This window comes from Meriones unguiculatus, chromosome 1 (genome assembly GCF_030254825.1).
Source record: "Meriones unguiculatus strain TT.TT164.6M chromosome 1, Bangor_MerUng_6.1, whole genome shotgun sequence".
Classification (NCBI taxonomy): Eukaryota; Metazoa; Chordata; class Mammalia; order Rodentia; family Muridae; genus Meriones; species Meriones unguiculatus.
Genome location: NC_083349.1, coordinates 159,195,725 through 159,213,472, shown reverse-complemented (window position 1 = coordinate 159,213,472; position 17,748 = coordinate 159,195,725). Strand labels below are relative to the sequence as shown.

At 51.9% G+C, this 17,748-nt stretch overlaps 2 protein-coding genes across 7 annotated transcripts in view; one reads left to right on the top strand and one right to left on the bottom strand.

Moving 5' to 3' along the window:
* Window positions 1-8,001: 8,001 nt before the first annotated feature.
* Window positions 8,002-14,209, bottom strand: Rdh8 (retinol dehydrogenase 8). Its single transcript, XM_021652454.1, has 6 exons — window positions 14,107-14,209; window positions 10,895-11,056; window positions 10,173-10,352; window positions 9,232-9,325; window positions 8,293-8,476; window positions 8,002-8,217 (listed from the first exon to the last, which is right to left on the bottom strand). The coding sequence occupies exons 1-6, from the start codon at window positions 14,207-14,209 to the stop codon at window positions 8,002-8,004; spliced, it is 939 nt and encodes a 312-aa protein (XP_021508129.1).
* Window positions 14,210-17,356: 3,147 nt separating this feature from the next.
* Window positions 17,357-17,748, top strand: part of Col5a3 (collagen type V alpha 3 chain) — a 45,367-nt gene continuing 44,975 nt past the window's right edge. For 2 of the 6 annotated variants that reach the window (XM_060370057.1, XM_060370056.1), the window contains exon 1: window positions 17,357-17,626. In XM_060370057.1, coding sequence (XP_060226040.1) covers window positions 17,539-17,626 — 88 coding nt within the window. In that variant the 5' untranslated portion in view covers window positions 17,357-17,538. The remainder of the gene's footprint in view (window positions 17,627-17,748) is intronic. The other 4 variants (XM_060370045.1, XM_060370041.1, XM_060370053.1 and 1 more) reach the window with 3 other exon arrangements.

Sequence of the window (17,748 nt, the reverse complement as noted above, 5' to 3'; positions counted from 1 at the left end):
GTGTATATAGCTCTGGTTGTCCTGAAACTCCTGAGATCTACCTTACCTGCCTTGGACTCCTGAGTTCTGGGATTAAAGGTGTGTATCATCATGCCGTTCTTCTCCACCTTACTCTTTGAGGCAGGGTCTCTCACTAACCTGGGGCTCACCCATTCAATTAGGCAAGAATTCAACCAGCCAGATGTGGCCTGTTTCTGCTTGTCTCTGCTTCCTCGGGCTGAGTCAAGGTGGGTAGGTGTCCTAGCATGCTTTCTGTTGCTGTGATAAGTGCCAGGACCAAAGCAACTTTGGGACGGAAGGGTTTATTTAATATTACAGTGGACAGTCCATGTTGATGGGAACTCATGGGAGGAGCCTGGGGGCAGGAACCAAAGCAGAGGAGAACCCCCGAGTAATGACAGGATTTCCATGGCTTGCTCAGCCTGCCGTCTTACACAGGACCACCTGCCCAGGGGTGGTACTGTCCTCAGTGGACTGGCCCACATCCATCATTAATCAAGAAGATGCCCCACAGGCCTGTATGATGGCGGCAACTCCCCAGTGGGGGTTCTTCTTCCTAGACACGTGCCATCATGCCTAGCCTTTAAATGGGTGCTGGGGATTAAACGGGGTCCTCATGCTCACCTGAGCCTGAACCACCTCTCCAGCTCACGGTGACAGGATCTAGAACCATCTAGGAGATGAAGTTGTAGGCACAGCTGTGAGGGGGTTTCTAGATTGGGTTAAGAGAGGTGGGGAGACCCACGCTGAGTGTGGGCGGCACCATACCATGATCTGGGGGCCTGGAATGAACAAATGAGGGGACAAAATGAGCACCAGCATCCATCTCTCTCTACTTCCTGACTATGGAGGCAAAGTGAGCAGCTGCCTCACGCTCCTACGGCCAAGCCTTCTGCCATGACGGACACCTTTGAGCTGCGAGCTAACCTAAGTCCTCTTTCCCTAAGTCCCTGTGATATTTGAATAACCCCACCCCCACCCCAAAGCTCATATATTTGAATGCTTGGTTGGCAATGCCCGGTGGCACTGTTTAGCAAGGACTGGGGGTGTGGCCTTGGAGGAGGTGTGTCAATGGGCGTGGGCTTTGAGGCTTTAATAACCGAGCTGTTCCCAGTTAGCTCTGTGCTTTGTGCTTGTGGATCAGATAGATTAAAACTCCTAGCTACGGCTCCGGCGGCCTGCCTGCCTGCTGCCTGCCTGCCTCGCTGCCTCCCCAGGTGCTGGGTTAAAGGCGTGTTCCACCATGCCCAGCAACTGTGACACTTCTTGTCAGTTATTTTATCACAATAATGAGAAAAGTAAGTAAGACCCAGGTCTGAGTCCCTGGGCAGCATGGAACAGGACAGAAATAAAGGGTCCTGTGGCATGGGTATTTCTGCCACAGATGTAGCTCCCTTTTTCTTGTAGTTGTTTTAGCAACCTAATGAATGGGGCATCATTGGCGGCTCATTTTGCAGAGGAGGAAAAACTGAGGCCCAGAATGGAGGACGTACTTGCCATAAATTGCGCGTGTAAGAAACGAGGCACAGAGAGGGTAAACACGTTGCCCAGGGCCACACAGCATGCTTTGGGACTGAGCTCCAGGTCCTGGGTCGGGGAGGAAATTCATGGAGTCAAGGTGGGTAGGTGTCCTAGCATGCTTTCTGTTGCTGTGATAAGTGCCAGGACCAAAGCAACTTTGGGACGGAAGGGTTTATTTAATATTACAGTGGACAGTCCATGTTGATGGGAACTCATGGGAGGAGCCTGGGGGCAGGAACCAAAGCAGAGGAGAACCCCCGAGTAATGACAGGATTTCCATGGCTTGCTCAGCCTGCCGTCTTACACAGGACCACCTGCCCAGGGGTGGTACTGTCCTCAGTGGACTGGCCCACATCCATCATTAATCAAGAAGATGCCCCACAGGCCTGTATGATGGCGGCAACTCCCCAGTGGGGGTTCTTCTTCCTAGATGACTCTAGCTTGTGGCAATTGACAAACAAAGAAAACAAAACACCAAAAGCCCTACCCATACAGCAGCACAGCGGGAGACTGGGGGAGGAAGTCCCTGGGTCAGGTTGAAACCTGGGATGTGGGCTGGTGCAGAATTAGCGCCAAAAAAAATAACTTTAAAAAGATGTGTGTCCGGTGCTGTGTGACATTCATGGTTGCACTCAAGGGCAGCTGGCAGCTGGCAGGACTTGTCCCTCGCCTTCCTTTTGTTTTCCTTGCTTTTCTTTTCAAACAGGGTCTCAGGTGGCCCTCAAACTCCTTACGTGAGTATCTTTTTTTAATTGAATCTTATGTTATGTGCATCAGTGTGAAGGCTTCAGATCCCTCAGAATTGGTGTTAGAGACAGTCGTGAGCCGCCATGTGGGTGCTAGGAATCGAACCCGGGTCCTTTGGAAGAGCAGCCAGCGCTCTTAACCACTGAGCTATCTCTCCAGCGCCCCTTTTTTTTTTTAAATTTAATTTTATTTTGTATGGGAACTCCCGGATCCCTATCTTCCCCCTCTCCCCACCTTCACCTGACAAATACTGGAATTACAGGCTGGCACTGTTTATGTGGTGCTGCGCGTGGAACCCAGAACTTCCGACATGTTGGCAGGGTGTCTACCCACTGAGCCGCAGCCCCTATAACCTACTTGCTGCTGTTGTGATTTTTGAGTATCACTGTGGCTTCGAACTCGCAGCAGTCCTGGAGCGTCAGCCTCTCCAGGGTTGGCAGGACGGAGGGAGTCTGCAGACTTGTGGTCAAGTCCGCCTGTCGTCTCACACGTGGCCACCAGGGGGCGACAGCGAGCCGACGACAGGCCGGGCTTCCCGCTCCCGCAGGAACGCTGCGGATGGAGGGAGGCGGCGGCGCTGGCCTCCAGCCCCGAGCAGCTGCTGCTGCTGCGGCTGCCATCCAGCTAGCCTTCCCCTCCCTGGGACCTGGGGATTTGCAGCGCAGAGGCACGGGCGGGAGGAGCGGACTTGCAGGGACTTATTGAGATGAGTGGCCTGGGGCCTCCCGCCTCCTCCAGGGCACTCAGCCCAGGGCTTCCCGGGAAAAGGCTAGGCAGGCTTCTGGAGGCCAGAAGATATTACCAGTGTCCACGGAACTGACAAGGGTTGATAAGTGATTAAACACCTAGCGGGCCCAGCACAGAACGGCGAAGTCGTCCCTAGCTCGCATGAGCTTACAGATGAGGTCCTGAGGCCTGCGGAAAGGCGCTGTATCCGGTCCAATGGACCGCAGAGACGCGAAGACACCAAGGGCAGTCACTCCCAGCTCCAGCCCAAGTTCCAAGGACATCACGTACCTTAGGCTGGCTGGCTGAAAATGACCTTGAAGTTCTGCTCCTCAGCCTCTGCTTCCTGAGTGCTGGTGCACGCAGTGTCTGCTTCATTCCTGACTTTAAAAGAAATCTCACTAGCGCTCTTTTGATCCTTGACGCCAGGAAACAAAGGTCGTGCCAAAAAGGGTGGAGGCCAAGTGCAGCTAATTCTCTGCATGAGGTGCTCCGCTGTGTGCCCAAGAGCAAGACCATTGAGAGGTTTGTCATTTGGGTGTGGTGGTGCACGCCTTTAATCCCAGCACTCCGGAGGCAGAGGCCTCTCAGAGGAAGCGATGCTTAGGCTGCAATCAGAAAGTCATCAGCAGGCAAGTGCTTGTGGGCCCAACTGTTTGAGAAGGCTGAGGCAGGAGGATCCCCTGGACCTAGGAAGTCAAGGCTAACCTGGGCAACATGCACAGGCCTTGTCACCAAAAGAAAGGTAGGAGGGCTGCAGGCGGGGGTGGGGGCATGGGAGACACCTCTGGGATGAGGACATTTTACTGGAAAGTGCTTGCTGCCCAGAGTGCAGAGCTCAAATCACCAGAACTGACATCAGGCCGCTGCAGTAGCCTCCGTGAGTCGGGAATGACGGAGATGGAAAGGGAAGGAAGACTGAGTTATTTCACAGAGGTAACTGCCGTTTAAGACCTAGAGAAGGGCTGGGTGTGGCTACCGACAAGTGTAAGGTCAGCCTGGGCTACAAAGTGAGATCCTGTGTCAAAACAGGTGTGTGTGTGTGTGTGTGTGTGTGTGTGCGTGTGTGTGTGTGTGTCTCAGTGGCAGAGGGCTTGCCTAGCATGCCTCAGCACCGAATAAAGCAGGCACAGCTGTGCACACCTGTGATCCTAGCACTCCAGAGATGGAGGATGGAGGTCAAGGTCATCCTCAACTCTCAGTATTTTCAAGGCCACCCTGGGCTACCTGAGACCCTGTCATACAAAACAAATGAACAAACAGACACACCAACAAGCCTAAGGCCAAGGGAAAAATCAAAAGAAAAAGCCAGTGTTGTGGTTCACACCTTCAACCCCAGTGCTTGGGTGGCAGAGGCAAGTGTATCTCTGAGTTCAGTCAAGTCTACAAAGTGAGTTCTAGAACAGTAAGGGACACACAGATACACAGAGAAACCCTGTCTTAAATAACAACAACAAAAACCAACCAACCAACCACAACAACAAAAGCCCTAGAGCCAGAGATGCTTCAGAGGGAAAAAGCACTTGCTTTGCAAGCCTGAAGACCTGAGTTCAAGGCCCAGAAGTCATGTGGCAATCCAGACACAGAGGTGCCCATCTGTAATCACAGCACTTCTCGGGGGAGGTAGGAGGTGGGGACTAGAGAATTTCCCAGAATCTCAAAGAGCAGCTAGCATGGAGTATTCAGCACCAGAGGAGCAAAAAGATAGACCCCGCCTCAACAAGATGGAAGGAGGGAGGAGATTCCTGAAGGTGTTCAAAGACACACACACACACACACACACACACACACACACACATCTAAAATACAAAAACCAAAACTGAATAAATGAAATAACTCCACGCTGTGATGTTTTTTGTTTTTTTTTTTTAACAATTTAATTTATGTACATTGGTGTTTTGCCTCCATGTCTGTCTCTGTGAGGGTGTCAGATCTCCTGAAACTGGAGTTACAGACAGTTGTGAGCTGCCATATGTGTTCTGGGAGTTGAACCCAGCTCCTTTGGAAGAACAGCCAGTGCTCTTAACTGCTGAGCCATCTCTCCAGACCCTGTGATATTCTCTTTTAGAAAAGATTTATTTTGTCTCATTTGTGTGAGTGTGCACGGGGGGGGGGGGGGAGTGCCCCTGGTGGTCAGAAGAGGGTGTCTGGTCCCCTGAAGCTAGAATTGCAGTTGATTCTGAGTTGCCTAATTCGGGTGTTCGGAAACAAGCCTGGGTCTTCTGCAAAAGCAATGAGTGCTCTTAACTGCTGAGCCATCTCTCCAGATTTCACTTTTAATTTTTAAAAATGACTAAAGCTGGGGGCTGGAAGGATGGGTTAGTGATTAAGAGCACTGGCTGCTCTTCCAGAGGGCCTGGGTTCAATTCCCAGCAACACAACTGTCAGTAATTTCAGTTCCCGGGAATCCAACATCCTCACATACAGGCAGGCAAAATGCCAACACACATAAAATAATCATTCTTTAAAAACTGACCAAAGTTGGGTGCGGTGCCTCGGGCCCATAATCCTAGCACTTATAGGCAGAGATGGGAGGATCAGGAGTTGGAGACCAGCCATGACTCTTTAAGACCCCGAACTCAGAAAATAAAATTAAGATGGTAAATTTTACATTGTGCATATTTTATCATTTAAAAAAATCAGGAGAGAAGGTTTTAATGAGGAAAAAAACCCCAAATATATCATTCTTTTAAACCTTTTTACTTGTTGCCATCTTGTTGATCTGTTGAGCGAGTTCTTTTCTTGAATAATGTACCTTGGAGCATTCTCTGCAGAAGCCCAAATAGGCTTCCTCGTTCTCTCCAGACCTGCAGTGCATTCCAGCTTTAGAGGAATGATCAGTTCTGGGGCTGGTCTGCTACTGACAGATCCTTGGGCGGTCTCCAGTGTGTATTCTGCTGTTATATAAACACTAGAATGAATACATCATTTCACACATGTGCCAGAGTTCATGAGATAACTTGGCCACGGTCTGTGCCTGTGTAATCACTGTACGAGCATCCTCAAGCTCATCTCCATCCTGAAGGGCTGCTGTCTACGTGCTGGCTTGCTTGCTTCCCGGGAACATTACTATGGGTATTATGAGGCTTCTATATTGACACCAACAGCTGACACCTCTAGGCTGGAGAGATGACTAAAGCACTCGCAGCTCTTTCAAAGGACCTGAGTTGGGGTTGCAGCACGCGGTGGCTCAGCAACCACCTGTAACTTCAGTTCCTGATCTGGCACCCTCTTCTGGCCTCCTCAGGTGCTGCATGCAATTGGTGACCATATACATTGCTAAAAAGTAACCAGTTGCTGGATGACAGTAGCAGAAGCCTTTAATCCCAGAATTTGGGGGCCAGAGGCAGGGGGATCTCTGTGAGTTCGAGGCCAGCCTCAACTGTAGGGTGAGTTCTAGAACAGCCAAGGCTAAACATATAAACCCAGTTTCAAAAACAAAAGCAAAAAAACAAATGAAAAAAAAGCAAAAGCAAAAACAAACCCAACAAAAACAAAAAAGTAATAAGGGACTTTAGAGCACATGATTGGCATGCTGGAGTCTCCTGGGGTTGAGGAGAGAATACAAAAGAAGAGGAGGGAAAGCAAGAAGGAAGATGAAGGAAGAGAGGGACGGAGGGAGGGAGGAAGGGAGGAGGGAGGGAGGGAGGGAGGGAGGGAGGAAGCCATAGCTGTCCTGTCAGGAGAGAAGCTCAGGTGTCTCTTAGCCTAACCAGCTGCAGGCTGGGTGTGTCCTGGCTGGACTGGGACCCTCACAGGGCAGCAGTGTAGAACCAAGCGCGAGCCTGTCTCCAGCATTGTCTGAACTTGGGCCAGTCTCCCCGTCAGGTCGGCGATAACAGCCCGCCAGTGTCCAACACCAGCTTCCCCTCGCTGTGTTTGTTTGTATAGTTACCGCTCTTAGTGATGAGGAGTCTTTCTTCTGTGCAGCTGAGTCTGACTCAGCGTGATTTCAGCAGCACAGGAATGTATGGCAAGTTCAGGGTTCATAGCATCAGCCTCGGGAAATCCAGAGTGATGCAAAGCCACAGCCAGAACCCCTCAGCCCCTCTGCCTCCCACTTGACCCCAAACTGCAAGGAACTCTCCCCCCATGTATGTACATTTGTGTGTGTGTGTGTGTGTGTACATGTGTGTGTGAACATCACAGAGCACACGTAGAGGTCAGAGGACTACATACGGGCTGTTTTCCTGCTACCATGTAGGTCCCAGGAACTGAACTCAGGTGGTCAGGCTAAGTGGTAAGTACCTCTGTCCCCTGAGCCATCTTGATGGCCCTCAGGTGGAGAGACAGAGCACTTGGGAGGTGGATAATGTAGGCAATGATCAAAGCAGGCGAGGACAGGGTGGAGGGGCCCTCAGGGAGATGATGATGTTCAAATGGAGGTCTCACATCATCACCTTTAATTGAAGACCAAAGGAACGGCCCTGAGTTCCTGGTCCTCCTGACTCTGCATCCCGCAGTGCCAAGACCGCAGATGTGCTGCTGGGAGACCCTGCCTCAATGCATAAGGTGAAGAGCGATCCAGGAAGACGTCCAGGGTTAGCCTCTGGTCTCCATTTACACGTGCATATAGATGGCTGGACACACACACACACACCACACACACACACACACCACACACACACACACACACACACACACACAGCTTCAGTTCCCAGTACTGGTACTGGGCGATCCTAAGACTGTACTCCAGCTCCAGGGGAGCTAATGCCCTTTTTTGGCTTCTGAGGGCACCCCTGGCACACATGCCAACATACACATTAACGAAGAAAGTTATCTGGGTGTGGTGGTGCATGCCTTTAATTCCAGCAATCTGGGAGGCTGAGTCAGCCCGGTGTCTAGGAGTTTGAGGCCAGCCTGGTCTATATAGTGAGTTCCAGGGCTACACAGTGGGACCTTGTCCAAGAAAATTTTCCCAGGGGCCTGAATGAGTGCAAAAGTGAGTCTGTACAATCTAGGGGCAGAGCCCGGCCTGTTCAGGGGGAAGGGTCCGTTCTGCACCTTTCACCTAGGTCGCACGCGCGCTGGGAGGCAACCACAGGCCAGGCATCGGAGACCAAGGCTGAGAAGGCGAGGCCAGCGGAAAAGGAGCCTGTGGGTAACTCCCACATACAGGCTTCCGGAGGGGTCCACGGCCTTAAGCACCGTCAGCGGGAGGTACCGAGTGTTGGTCTGTCTGCGGAGCGGGGGTCTGGAGGAACCGATGACCTTGGCAATGACCTGTGGAAGGGGACCCTGAGCTCTGCGACTTACAGAGCTCTCCAGCATCCTGAGCCACCGTGCTTGTCCACTCACCTGGGCCACATCCCGTGGGCTCTGTCCCACAGAGCGGAAGAGCTCCCTGGAGGCTGGGAGGTACATGTCCCGGAAGTAGCCGAGGGTGTCGGGATCCGTGTCCGAAAACTCCGCCTTGGAAACCTGATCCAGGAGTTTTCCTTCAAAGTCAGTGGAGACGGGGCCTGGCTCCACCATTGAGACACTGGGAAGAGGACCAGGGCTTGGCTGTGCTCCAGACAATTCCCTCACTGTCCTGTCCCCCTCCCTCCAGGTGTCGGTGTGATCATTGTTGCTGTTTTGAGACAGGGTTATACTGTATCCCTGGATATCCTAGCACTTCCTATGTAGCTCAGGCTGGTCTTGAATTCACAGAGACCTGCCTGCCTCCTGAGTGCTGGCACGGTCCACAGTGTCTGGTCCCTCCTTAGTATTTGTTGTTGTTGTTGTTACTTTGCAGCGCTGGGTTGCATGGGCTTAAGGTTCAAATGCTCGACTTCTAGGCTGTGGCCCCAGCCCTCTGTGGTCATTATTTCATCTTGCTTCCGTTCCTGTCTCCTCCTCAGCTTGCTTCCCCCTCCTTCCCACTTTGAAAATGGTTTTCATCATCACACATGAATTATGCCTAATAATGGGTATCTTACGGACATAATGTGCCTTGATCATATTTGACCCTCACCTCCTTCTACTCCTGCTGACCCTTCCCTCCTCCCAACGAGCCCTCCCCACTTTTTTGTGTGTATGTGTGTGTGTGTGTGACCCAGTGACTTCCCTGGGGGTTGTTTACAGAGTGGGTGAAGGGCTCCCCAGCAACTGTTAACTGCCCGTCAGTCCCGAGAGAGGGGCAGGGCATGAGGCCCCTGCTTTATTAACTTGCTTTTCAGACTCTGTCCTTCGCTGCCTCCCACATCACCATCTCCCCTTTCCCCTGGCGACCCAAGAGCCTGACTCATGACTCACAAGATATTAAATTGCCGCAGCTGGATAGCCAGGCTCTCGAAGAACCCTTCCAGGGCGAACTTGGAGGCTGCATAGATATCATTGAACATGACACCTGGAAGAGGAAGAGTGAGGCAGACTCAGGTGTGTGTGTGTGTGTGTGTGTGTCAGTGATAGTCTTTGTGCGTCCCAGAGCGATGAGGTCTTTGGACCACAGAGCAAGGAGGATCTGGGCATTTGAATGAGGGGCTGCCCAGGGCCCAAATCACAGGTGTATGGAATCCTGCAATGGTCACACATAGCATGAGGACAAGGTTGTTCTGGGCAACATGTCATCGTTTTTCAGCTCGACCTGCTCCCAGGGTCCCCCTCCCCCATTTCCCTCTATCTGTATCTAGGCTTCATTTACTTATGGCGTCCCTAGGGCCCATGAACACAGTGAGTTGTTAATGCTTCTCCATGACAGATGCAGTTAGAGAGTGGCTGAGGCAGGAGCCAGCTCACAGAGGATGTCCATCATGAGGAAGAGGGCCTAGAAAGATTTGAGGAGAAAGAAGATGCCAGGAGCATAGATGGCAAGTAGGTGGCTGTTAGGTCCACGGAGGATATCACAAATAGATTCCTCTGTCTGCTGAGTCTCAGAATCCCAGCGCTATATAAGTCCCTATGGTCTGATGGCGGCTTTTGTCAAGGGGGGGGTGTGTGTGTTTCTGACGGTTCACTGGATTTCAGGCGTGTGAGTTAAGAGATGTTTCAGGTACATCCAGAAGTGGAGTTGATCCTGGGATGTGGGTGGCTGTCAGTGACAGGCATACCTCTGCTGGCTGTCTACTCTTACCCAGGGCAGACAAATGCTTCCCTAGAATGCTTCCCTTGTGGGCTGCAGAGTCCTTCTCAACACAAGTTCATTTGAACTATTGGACAGCTTTCTGACCTTGTATGGGGGGCGGCCCCGGACTTACCCTGGAGCCCCATAACACTGCTGACCACCACGATGTGGCCCTGGCGCCTCCTCTTCATGCCCGGAAGCACAGCTTTGACCAGACGGACGGCCCCGAAGAAGTTGGTGTCAAACAGGTTCTGCATAGTGGCTAGGCTGACCTCCTCCAGGGGCCCCACGAGGCCCACTCCAGCATTGTTCACTAAGGGCATGCACAGAGAGTGTGGTCTGAAGTTGCCCCGAGGACCTGCGTCCTCAGAACCAGTCTAGGAGGAGACACGTGGAACCGAGGTGGAATTACACAGTTTGGTTTTTGCACAAGCCTCAGGTCCTGGGAGAGTGGGTGGAAGAGCTGGAAACTAAAAAAACTGCAAACCAAATCTTTGTCATACAATATGTGAGCAATTCCCATCTGCCCCAAAATTGCACCACGACGGCCAGACCCACCCACCTTAGCAGGCTCCACGAGGCCGTGAGCGCTGCGTCATCACCCTCTTGCCTTCAAGTGACTCACTGAAGTAATCTTCCCAACCACATATGGTTTTCTCCTTATGTGAGGGTGTCTCTCCCATGCAGCCCGTCCCCCAAAGTCTGGCATCTCTAATTAACAGACTGGTACCTCTGACTCCTAGTCAACTGGTCTACCCGTCTATCCGTCTGGGGCTAGAAATTGTCGTCTGGCTGACAGTGTATACTTAAGAGTCGATGTGTGTGCGTGAGTGACCCAAGAGGCTGCAATCTCACCCAGCACGTCCACTCGTCCTCCCTCGATGTGGCTGAGACAGTTAGCCACTGACTCGTCACTGCATACGTCCAGCTGGGCCACGGTGAGCGTCTTTCCAAGGGCCTCTCCAGCAGCTGCCTCTAAGGGCTCCTTCTTCCCCAGGTCCCTCATGGTGGCCACCACTGGGGGCAAAGAGAGCAGAGCTGGGCAGGTGCTGGGCTCCTCTGTCCTGTGCGTTTTTCTATCATGTGTGTGTGTCTTTCTCTGCGCATGCCCATTCATGTGTGTGTACAGGATAACCCTGGTGTCATTCCTTTGGAGACAACTGCCCCCCCACCACAAATTAAGTGTGTATGTTATGACACACACACACACACACCCCTCCATGCCATAGCACATGCATGCAGGCCAGAGAACAAGTTGGGAGTCGGTTTCCTTTTTATGCTGTGGGTTCTGGGGAGCGAACTAAGGTTGTCAGGTTTGAGAGGCAAGCACTTTTACCTGGTGAGCCGTCTTGCCAGCCCTGCTAGACTGACCGTCCAGTGAGCTCCTGGCTCCTCCCTCCTCTGCCTCTCAGGTGCTGGGATGTCAAGACCAGGCCACCATGCTGGCTGTTTTACCTGGGTGAGGGAGTAGAACCCAGGCCCTCTCGTGTGTGGGAAGCACTTCCTGGGTGAGCTGTCTCTCAGACCTAAATTTTTAAGATTTATATCGCTTATTTCTATGTGTGTTTTGTCTGCAAGTATGTATGTTCATGATGTGTGTTTACACGTAGTTGTGAGCAGCTATGTGGATGATGGGAACTGAGCCCAGGCCCTCGGCAAGAACAGCAAGTGCTCTTCCTAGCTTTCCTGTTTTGGTTAGGGCAGGGTGTCGCTACATGGCCTTGGCTGGCCTGGAACTCAGTATGTAGACCAAACTGGCCTTGGACTTGTGGAGGTCTTCCTGCCTCAGTCTCCTGATTGCTGGGATGACCGCTGTGAGCTACCACGCCCAGCTGTTTCTGTGGTCTTACACAGTCACAGATAGAGACCCACATGTTTTCACTCGGACATTTAGCACCAGTCCAACACATATGTTCACATACTCCAACAAATACACACACATACACATACTGCAACCAACAATAAAAACCCCAACCCCCTTTAGCATTATTATTTAAAAAAAAGTTTTACTTTTGTGTATTTGTGTGTGGGTGTGTGTGTGTGTGCTCGAACCTCAGAGGACAACTTGTCGTGACTGGTTTCCTTTCCCGGTGTGATCCCAGGGACTGAATTCCGGCATTGGCCGTGTGGCAGGCACCTTCACCTGCTGAATACCCACCCACAGGGATTGAGCCTTGCTCTCATGGGAATTCACGCTCGCACACTCACAGCTCTGCCCACCTCTAACCCAGAGAGCTGGGAGAATCAGCTCTGCCAACTGGGGTGATGTCCTCACTCCGGCAGCTGGCTCTCAAGTGACCGTGTCGGCCAGCTTCCCCTCTGGGTCAGAGGACCCAGGGACGGCCCACACAGCACAGCCATGAGCTGCACAGCTGCAGTAGCTAAAGGCTCCTTTAAGGCCCCAAGGTCAGGTACAAGGCAAGGCAAGGCAGTAAGCATGTCATCTTGGAGCTGTAATCAGCTTAGTAGGGGCATTGTCAGTGAGCAGCCTGAGGGGTGCTGGAGCCAGCCTCCTCTGAGATGCTTTCTGGGACAGATCCTCCCCACACCCCACACTCCCCACCCCTCGGGATGTATTTATTTACTCTGTGTGTTTGGGTGTTGTGTGCCTGTTGGATGCTCTGGAACTGGGGTCCTGGATGGTTGTGAGCCACCTGGAAATTGAACCCGGCTCCTCTCTTAATTATTTAATTGTCTCTCCAGCTTCTATTCTTTATTTTTTTTTGAGACAGGGTCTTGTTATGTAGCCCTGGCCTCAAACCCAGAGGTCCACCTGCCTCTGCCTCCCGAGATCTGGGATTATAGGTTTGTGCCGCCACACTCGGCCCCACACTCCTTGCTTTATTACGTTAACATTTATTACCACTGGGCATGCTCAGTCCCTCCCCTTCCTTCGTTCCTTCGTTCCTTCGTTCCTTCCTTCCTTTTTTGAAATTTGGTTATATAGCCTAGGGTGGCCTTGAATTTACCATGATCCTCTTGCCTCTGCTCTGGAATGCTAGGATTACAAGCATGTACTACCATTCCACTCCCAGCCTGCAATTCTTTTTCTTTTCTCTTCTTTCTTTCTATCTATCTTTTTTGTTTGTTCGTTCCTTTACTTGCTTGGATACAGGGTGTCTCTGTGTAGCCATGGCTGTCCTGGAACTTGCTCTGTAGACCAGGCTGGCCTCAAACTCACACAGATCTGCCTGCCTCTGCCTCTGTACACCAACCAGAGCTGAAGGTGTTTTCTTTGCTTGCCTATTTTATTTTGAGACAGGCATTACTATGTGACCTAGGCTTACCTTGAATTCAGAATCCTCCTGCCTCAACCTCTTGAATAGCAGAATTTCAGATGTGCCCTGTCATAGCCTGGTTTGGGGCTAAACTTCTTCTTCTTCTTCTTCTTCTTCTTCTTCTTCTTCTTCTTCTTCTTCTTCTTCTTCTTCTTCGACTGGGTCTCATGTAACACAGGTTTGTCTTGAATTTGCTCTAAGGCTGAGGCTGACCTTGAACTCCTGATCCTCCTGGCTACATCTTGAGTACTGGGATTACAGGCAAGGGCAACAACTGGGCCTAGACCCCAGGGATTTGTGCATGCTAGGCAAGCATAGTGTCAATTGCTCTACATCCACACCCACACACACACCCTGTTTCTTGTTCATAACTTTTTCTCATCTGCCATCCAGTACTCAAGTAATACATATGAGGGGTTGGCGAGATGGCTTGGGAGCATTGGATGTTCTTCCTGAGGACCGGGGTTCCATTCTTAGCATCCACAGGGTGGCTCACAGCTGTTTGTAACCCCAGTTCCAGGGGATCTGACAATCTCTCTGACATCCTTTAGCACCAGGTACAGAAGTATTACACAGATACAAAGGCTGGCAAAACACCCACACTCATAAAATAAAAATAAATAAATCTTAGGGGAAAAAAAGGAAATATATAAGATGAGAGAATTACCTACGGTAGGGGAATAGAGAGCTTCCCTCTATGTGTCCAGGGTCTTCCCCAGGCATCATGTATCCAACCTACACCAGGAGGGTGCTAGAGGCTGTGGGCCCTAGGAAGCTTCTAGCTCTTACCCTGGTAACGTTGTCTGGGGTCATGAGCCAGCTGAAGAGCGAGTTCAAGGCCTATCCCTGAAGAACAGCCAGAGATGAGCACGCTCCGAGGCTGGGAGGCCATGCTGATCCTCTCAGGAGCCTGTGGCGTCACCCACACAGCCCCTGCCCCACCCCCACCAGGCCCACGGCTTTCCTCATCCCTCCCTCCTAAACCCCAGCCACCTGGTCCCCTGCGGAGCAGAGCCGGGAGGCCTAAGGAGGACTTGGCTGAGGCGGATCTGCACAGGCAGCTGCAGAGACTCTGTTCAGTTCAGCAGCCCTAACTCTCATCCAGCAGATGCTTCTTCTTAGAGCCAAGCCTAGGAGCATAAGGCCTGTAATTCCAGCACTGGTTTGGAAAGTTGAGGCTGAGTCCGGGCTATTTATTTATTTACTTGTTTGTTTTATTATTTTTTCTAATATTATTATTGCTATTTGGATACAGGGTCTATGGAGCCCTGGTTCTCCTGGAAGTGATATGCAGGCCAGCTGGACTCAAATTCAGAAAGATCTGCCTGCCTCTGCCTCCAAAGTGCTGGGATTTAAGAGGCACGCCACCGCACTCACAGGTTGGCTGTTTTCTTTCAGGCTGGGCGATTTAGTCTGAGCCTGCCTCAATTAAAACAAACAAACAAAATGGAGATGTGGCTCAAGGCCCAGCCCTGATTGTGCACACACATTCATTCTTCAGAGACTGTACTCAACTCCCCCTTAAAAAATAAATAAATAAAACAAAACAACTACATTCAACTATTTGTGTGTGTGTGTGTCACATGCCATGGCATGCACATGGAGGTCAGAGGACAACTTATGGAGTCAGTTCTCTCCTTCCACCTTGTGGGTTCCACGGATGGATCTGACTCAGGTTGAGCTGCTGGTCTGCAAGCGTCTTCACCCTGTGGGCCGTTTCTCCAGCCCCCCAACTTTTTGTCTCTTTTGAGACGTGTTTTCCTCTGTAGTCTAGGTAGAACTGATTTTGAGACCTTCAGCCTCTCAGGTGCTGTGGTCACAGGTCATACCCCACTGCTTGGCTTATAAGTGGTTCTAAGTATTTTGTTAAGGTGTCATCCAGCTTGAGGGCAAATGGGTATTCCTTCTCTTACCGACTCGGCCTGCAAAAGGTCTAGATGCACCGAGGAAGAAACAGAAAGGACTCCTGAAGTCTCCACTGACAGACGTCAGTCAGAGCCGAGTGGAGACAGAGGTTGGAGGTGGAGCCCTTGCCCAGCATGCATACGGCCTGGCTTCTGTCCCAGTATCCCCTCCCCTCAAAAAGCCAGTTAGAGGTCAAGAAGTCAGACTGGGGGCAGCCAGATGGCTCCGTGGATAGAGGTACCTGCTGCCAAGCCCAACGACCTGAGTTCAATTCCAGGGTCTCGTATGGCAGGAGGAGGAGAGAGCAGACTTCCTGAAAAGCTGTCTTCTGACTCTCCTGGGAGCTGTGACATTTGGGCAAGACTGTATGCACGCACGTACACACATGATAAATAAATGTTAAAAGAAAAAGCAGTTAGACTTCCAGAAGAACTTCCTAGCAAGGGGCTATGGCTAGGACATTGTGACAGCCTTCTCCTTTCTTTGGAGAAGGCTGTCTCTGGAGAGAGGAACATCTCTCTTTTCTCTCCACCCTAGGGAGCCCCATTTCCTCTAGCTACATGGGGCCCCACCCCCTTCTCTCCAGGGACAGAGAGCCTTTGTCTGAGGAGCCCAGACTGGGAGGGAGCAGTTTGGCACCTCACAGTCCCTCAGGAGGGGCATTTAGGAAAAGACACGCCCACACCGCTGCTTTGATTCCTCCCTGGGCAAATCCTCTGACTCCTGCCTGTCTACACCAGCCAGTCATTGGCAGAGCAGTCCCTGACCTGAGTGGTTGCCTCCCTCGAATTATGGAAGGTGAGGCAGAAGAAATGGACACCAGTTCCTCTCCTTGGAGATTAAGAGGGACACCTGGGGTGTGGCTCAGTGGCAGAGTGTTCACAGAATAGAAGGCAGTGGGTTCTATCCCCACTCCATAAAAACAAAGAAAAGAAACCGTGTGAGGGCTGGAGATAGGGCTCAGGTGTTCAAGTTCTTGCTGTACAGGAGTGAGGACCTGGGTCCAAGGACCTGAGTTCAGATGCTTAGCACCCACGTAAAAAGCTAGCCCCTGCCTAGAATCCAGAGTCACTGTGGAGGAAGAGGCAGGAGGCTCCCTGGGGTTCAGTGCCCAGGCAGCCTAGCCAAACTGGAGAGTTCCAGGTTCAACGAGAGACCCCGACACACACACACACACACACACACACACACACACACACACACAGGTGGAAGAGTGATAGAGGAAGATAGCCAACGTCTGACCTCCACATACAGCTGCATGCACACGCACAGCTCATGAACGTACACAGAAGTTGGATGGAAAGTCAGAAGTGCGTTTTGAAGTCAATGGTGAGAGTTTAAGGATGGTAGCAGGCACTGAATTCCAAATTCCAGGCTCATGTGGGCATACGGAGGTTTAGAGAATGGCGAGGACAGTTTGGGCCTCTGGGGTGAGGATTATGGAAGAAGTGGGGTCCCAAAGGCTTTGGGGTGATGCTGGGAATTCTTTGCAGGCCTTGAGACAACAAGGGTTAGGTGTAGCTTTACACCTAACCTTAACCCCACGTCTGAGGGAAGGCTGGAGGTGCTTTTATTTTGTCTTATTGATTTATTTTCCGAGACAGGGTCTCACTATGGAGCTCCGGCTCTCCTGGAAATCACCCACTATGTAGACTCAGGGAGATCCCGCTGCCTCTGCCTTCTGAAGGCTGGGATTTAAAAAGCATGCCTTTAGTGTGTGTGTGTGTGTGCTTTGGTTTAAAACTTACATTTATTTGTTTAGTGTGTGTCCAAAGGGTGGGGAGCGTGTGTTGCCATGGCATGGGGGTGGAAGTCAGAGGACTACTTTTGGGTGTCAGTTCTCTCTTTCCATCTTGAGAGTTCCGGGACAGAGCTCAGGTCATCAATTTTGGTGGCAAGTGCCTCTCCGTGCTGAGCTCTGTCTAGCTCTGAGGTCGAAGCCTTTCAGAGAGCCAGTCTGGGAGCCAGCGTTAGGCTGGGACTCCGCTGTCCCCGCCCCCGGCCCCCCCCTTCCAGGGCTGGTAGGCGTAGCCCATCGTCCTTGTGGTGGACGATGCGAGAATGGCCCCTCACCTCAGCCAGCCAATCAGCGCGTGGCTCACACTTCGCAAACTTTTTCCTCCGTGCAGCTGTGGGTCCCCCGCCTCCGGCCCGGGCCCCTCCCGGCCAAGGCGCTGGAGCGCAGGGCGCGGCTAGGGCGGGATCTCGGACAGTCTCCTGTAGATCCTCACAGCCTCCGGCTGTCCAGAGTGACTGCTCCCGGTGGTCAGCCCAGTCCACAGCCCGCTTGGCCTTAGCGCACCAGGCCCCGCTGGGATGAGAAGTTGCCGGAGACTGCACCAGCCCTGCGCCGGCCTCTGCCTGCTCCTGGCCTCTCTGCAGCTCGTGTCCTGGACGCTGGCTGGTGAGCTGGGAGGAGAGGCTGGAACAGCATTTGGGGCTGCAAGGGAAAGGTCGTTAGTAATGGGTGTCACGGTGATGTGAAGATCCTAGGATCTAGCTCGGGCTGATGTGTGCATGTGACCA

Bases quoted from the DNA above. Each gene is read 5' to 3' on its own strand.
- Rdh8 (XM_021652454.1), bottom strand. From the start codon at position 14,209: ATGGCCTCCCAGCCTCGGAGCGTGCTCATCTCTGGCTGTTCTTCAGGG. The intron at 11,057-14,106 runs GTAAGAGCTAGA...CTTTGCCCCCAG, and splicing joins CCCCAGACAACGTTACCAGG to TGGTGGCCACCATGAGGGAC. The intron at 8,477-9,231 runs GTGAGTCATGAG...TCCTCTTCCCAG, and splicing joins CTGCGGCAATTTAATATCTT to TGTCTCAATGGTGGAGCCAG.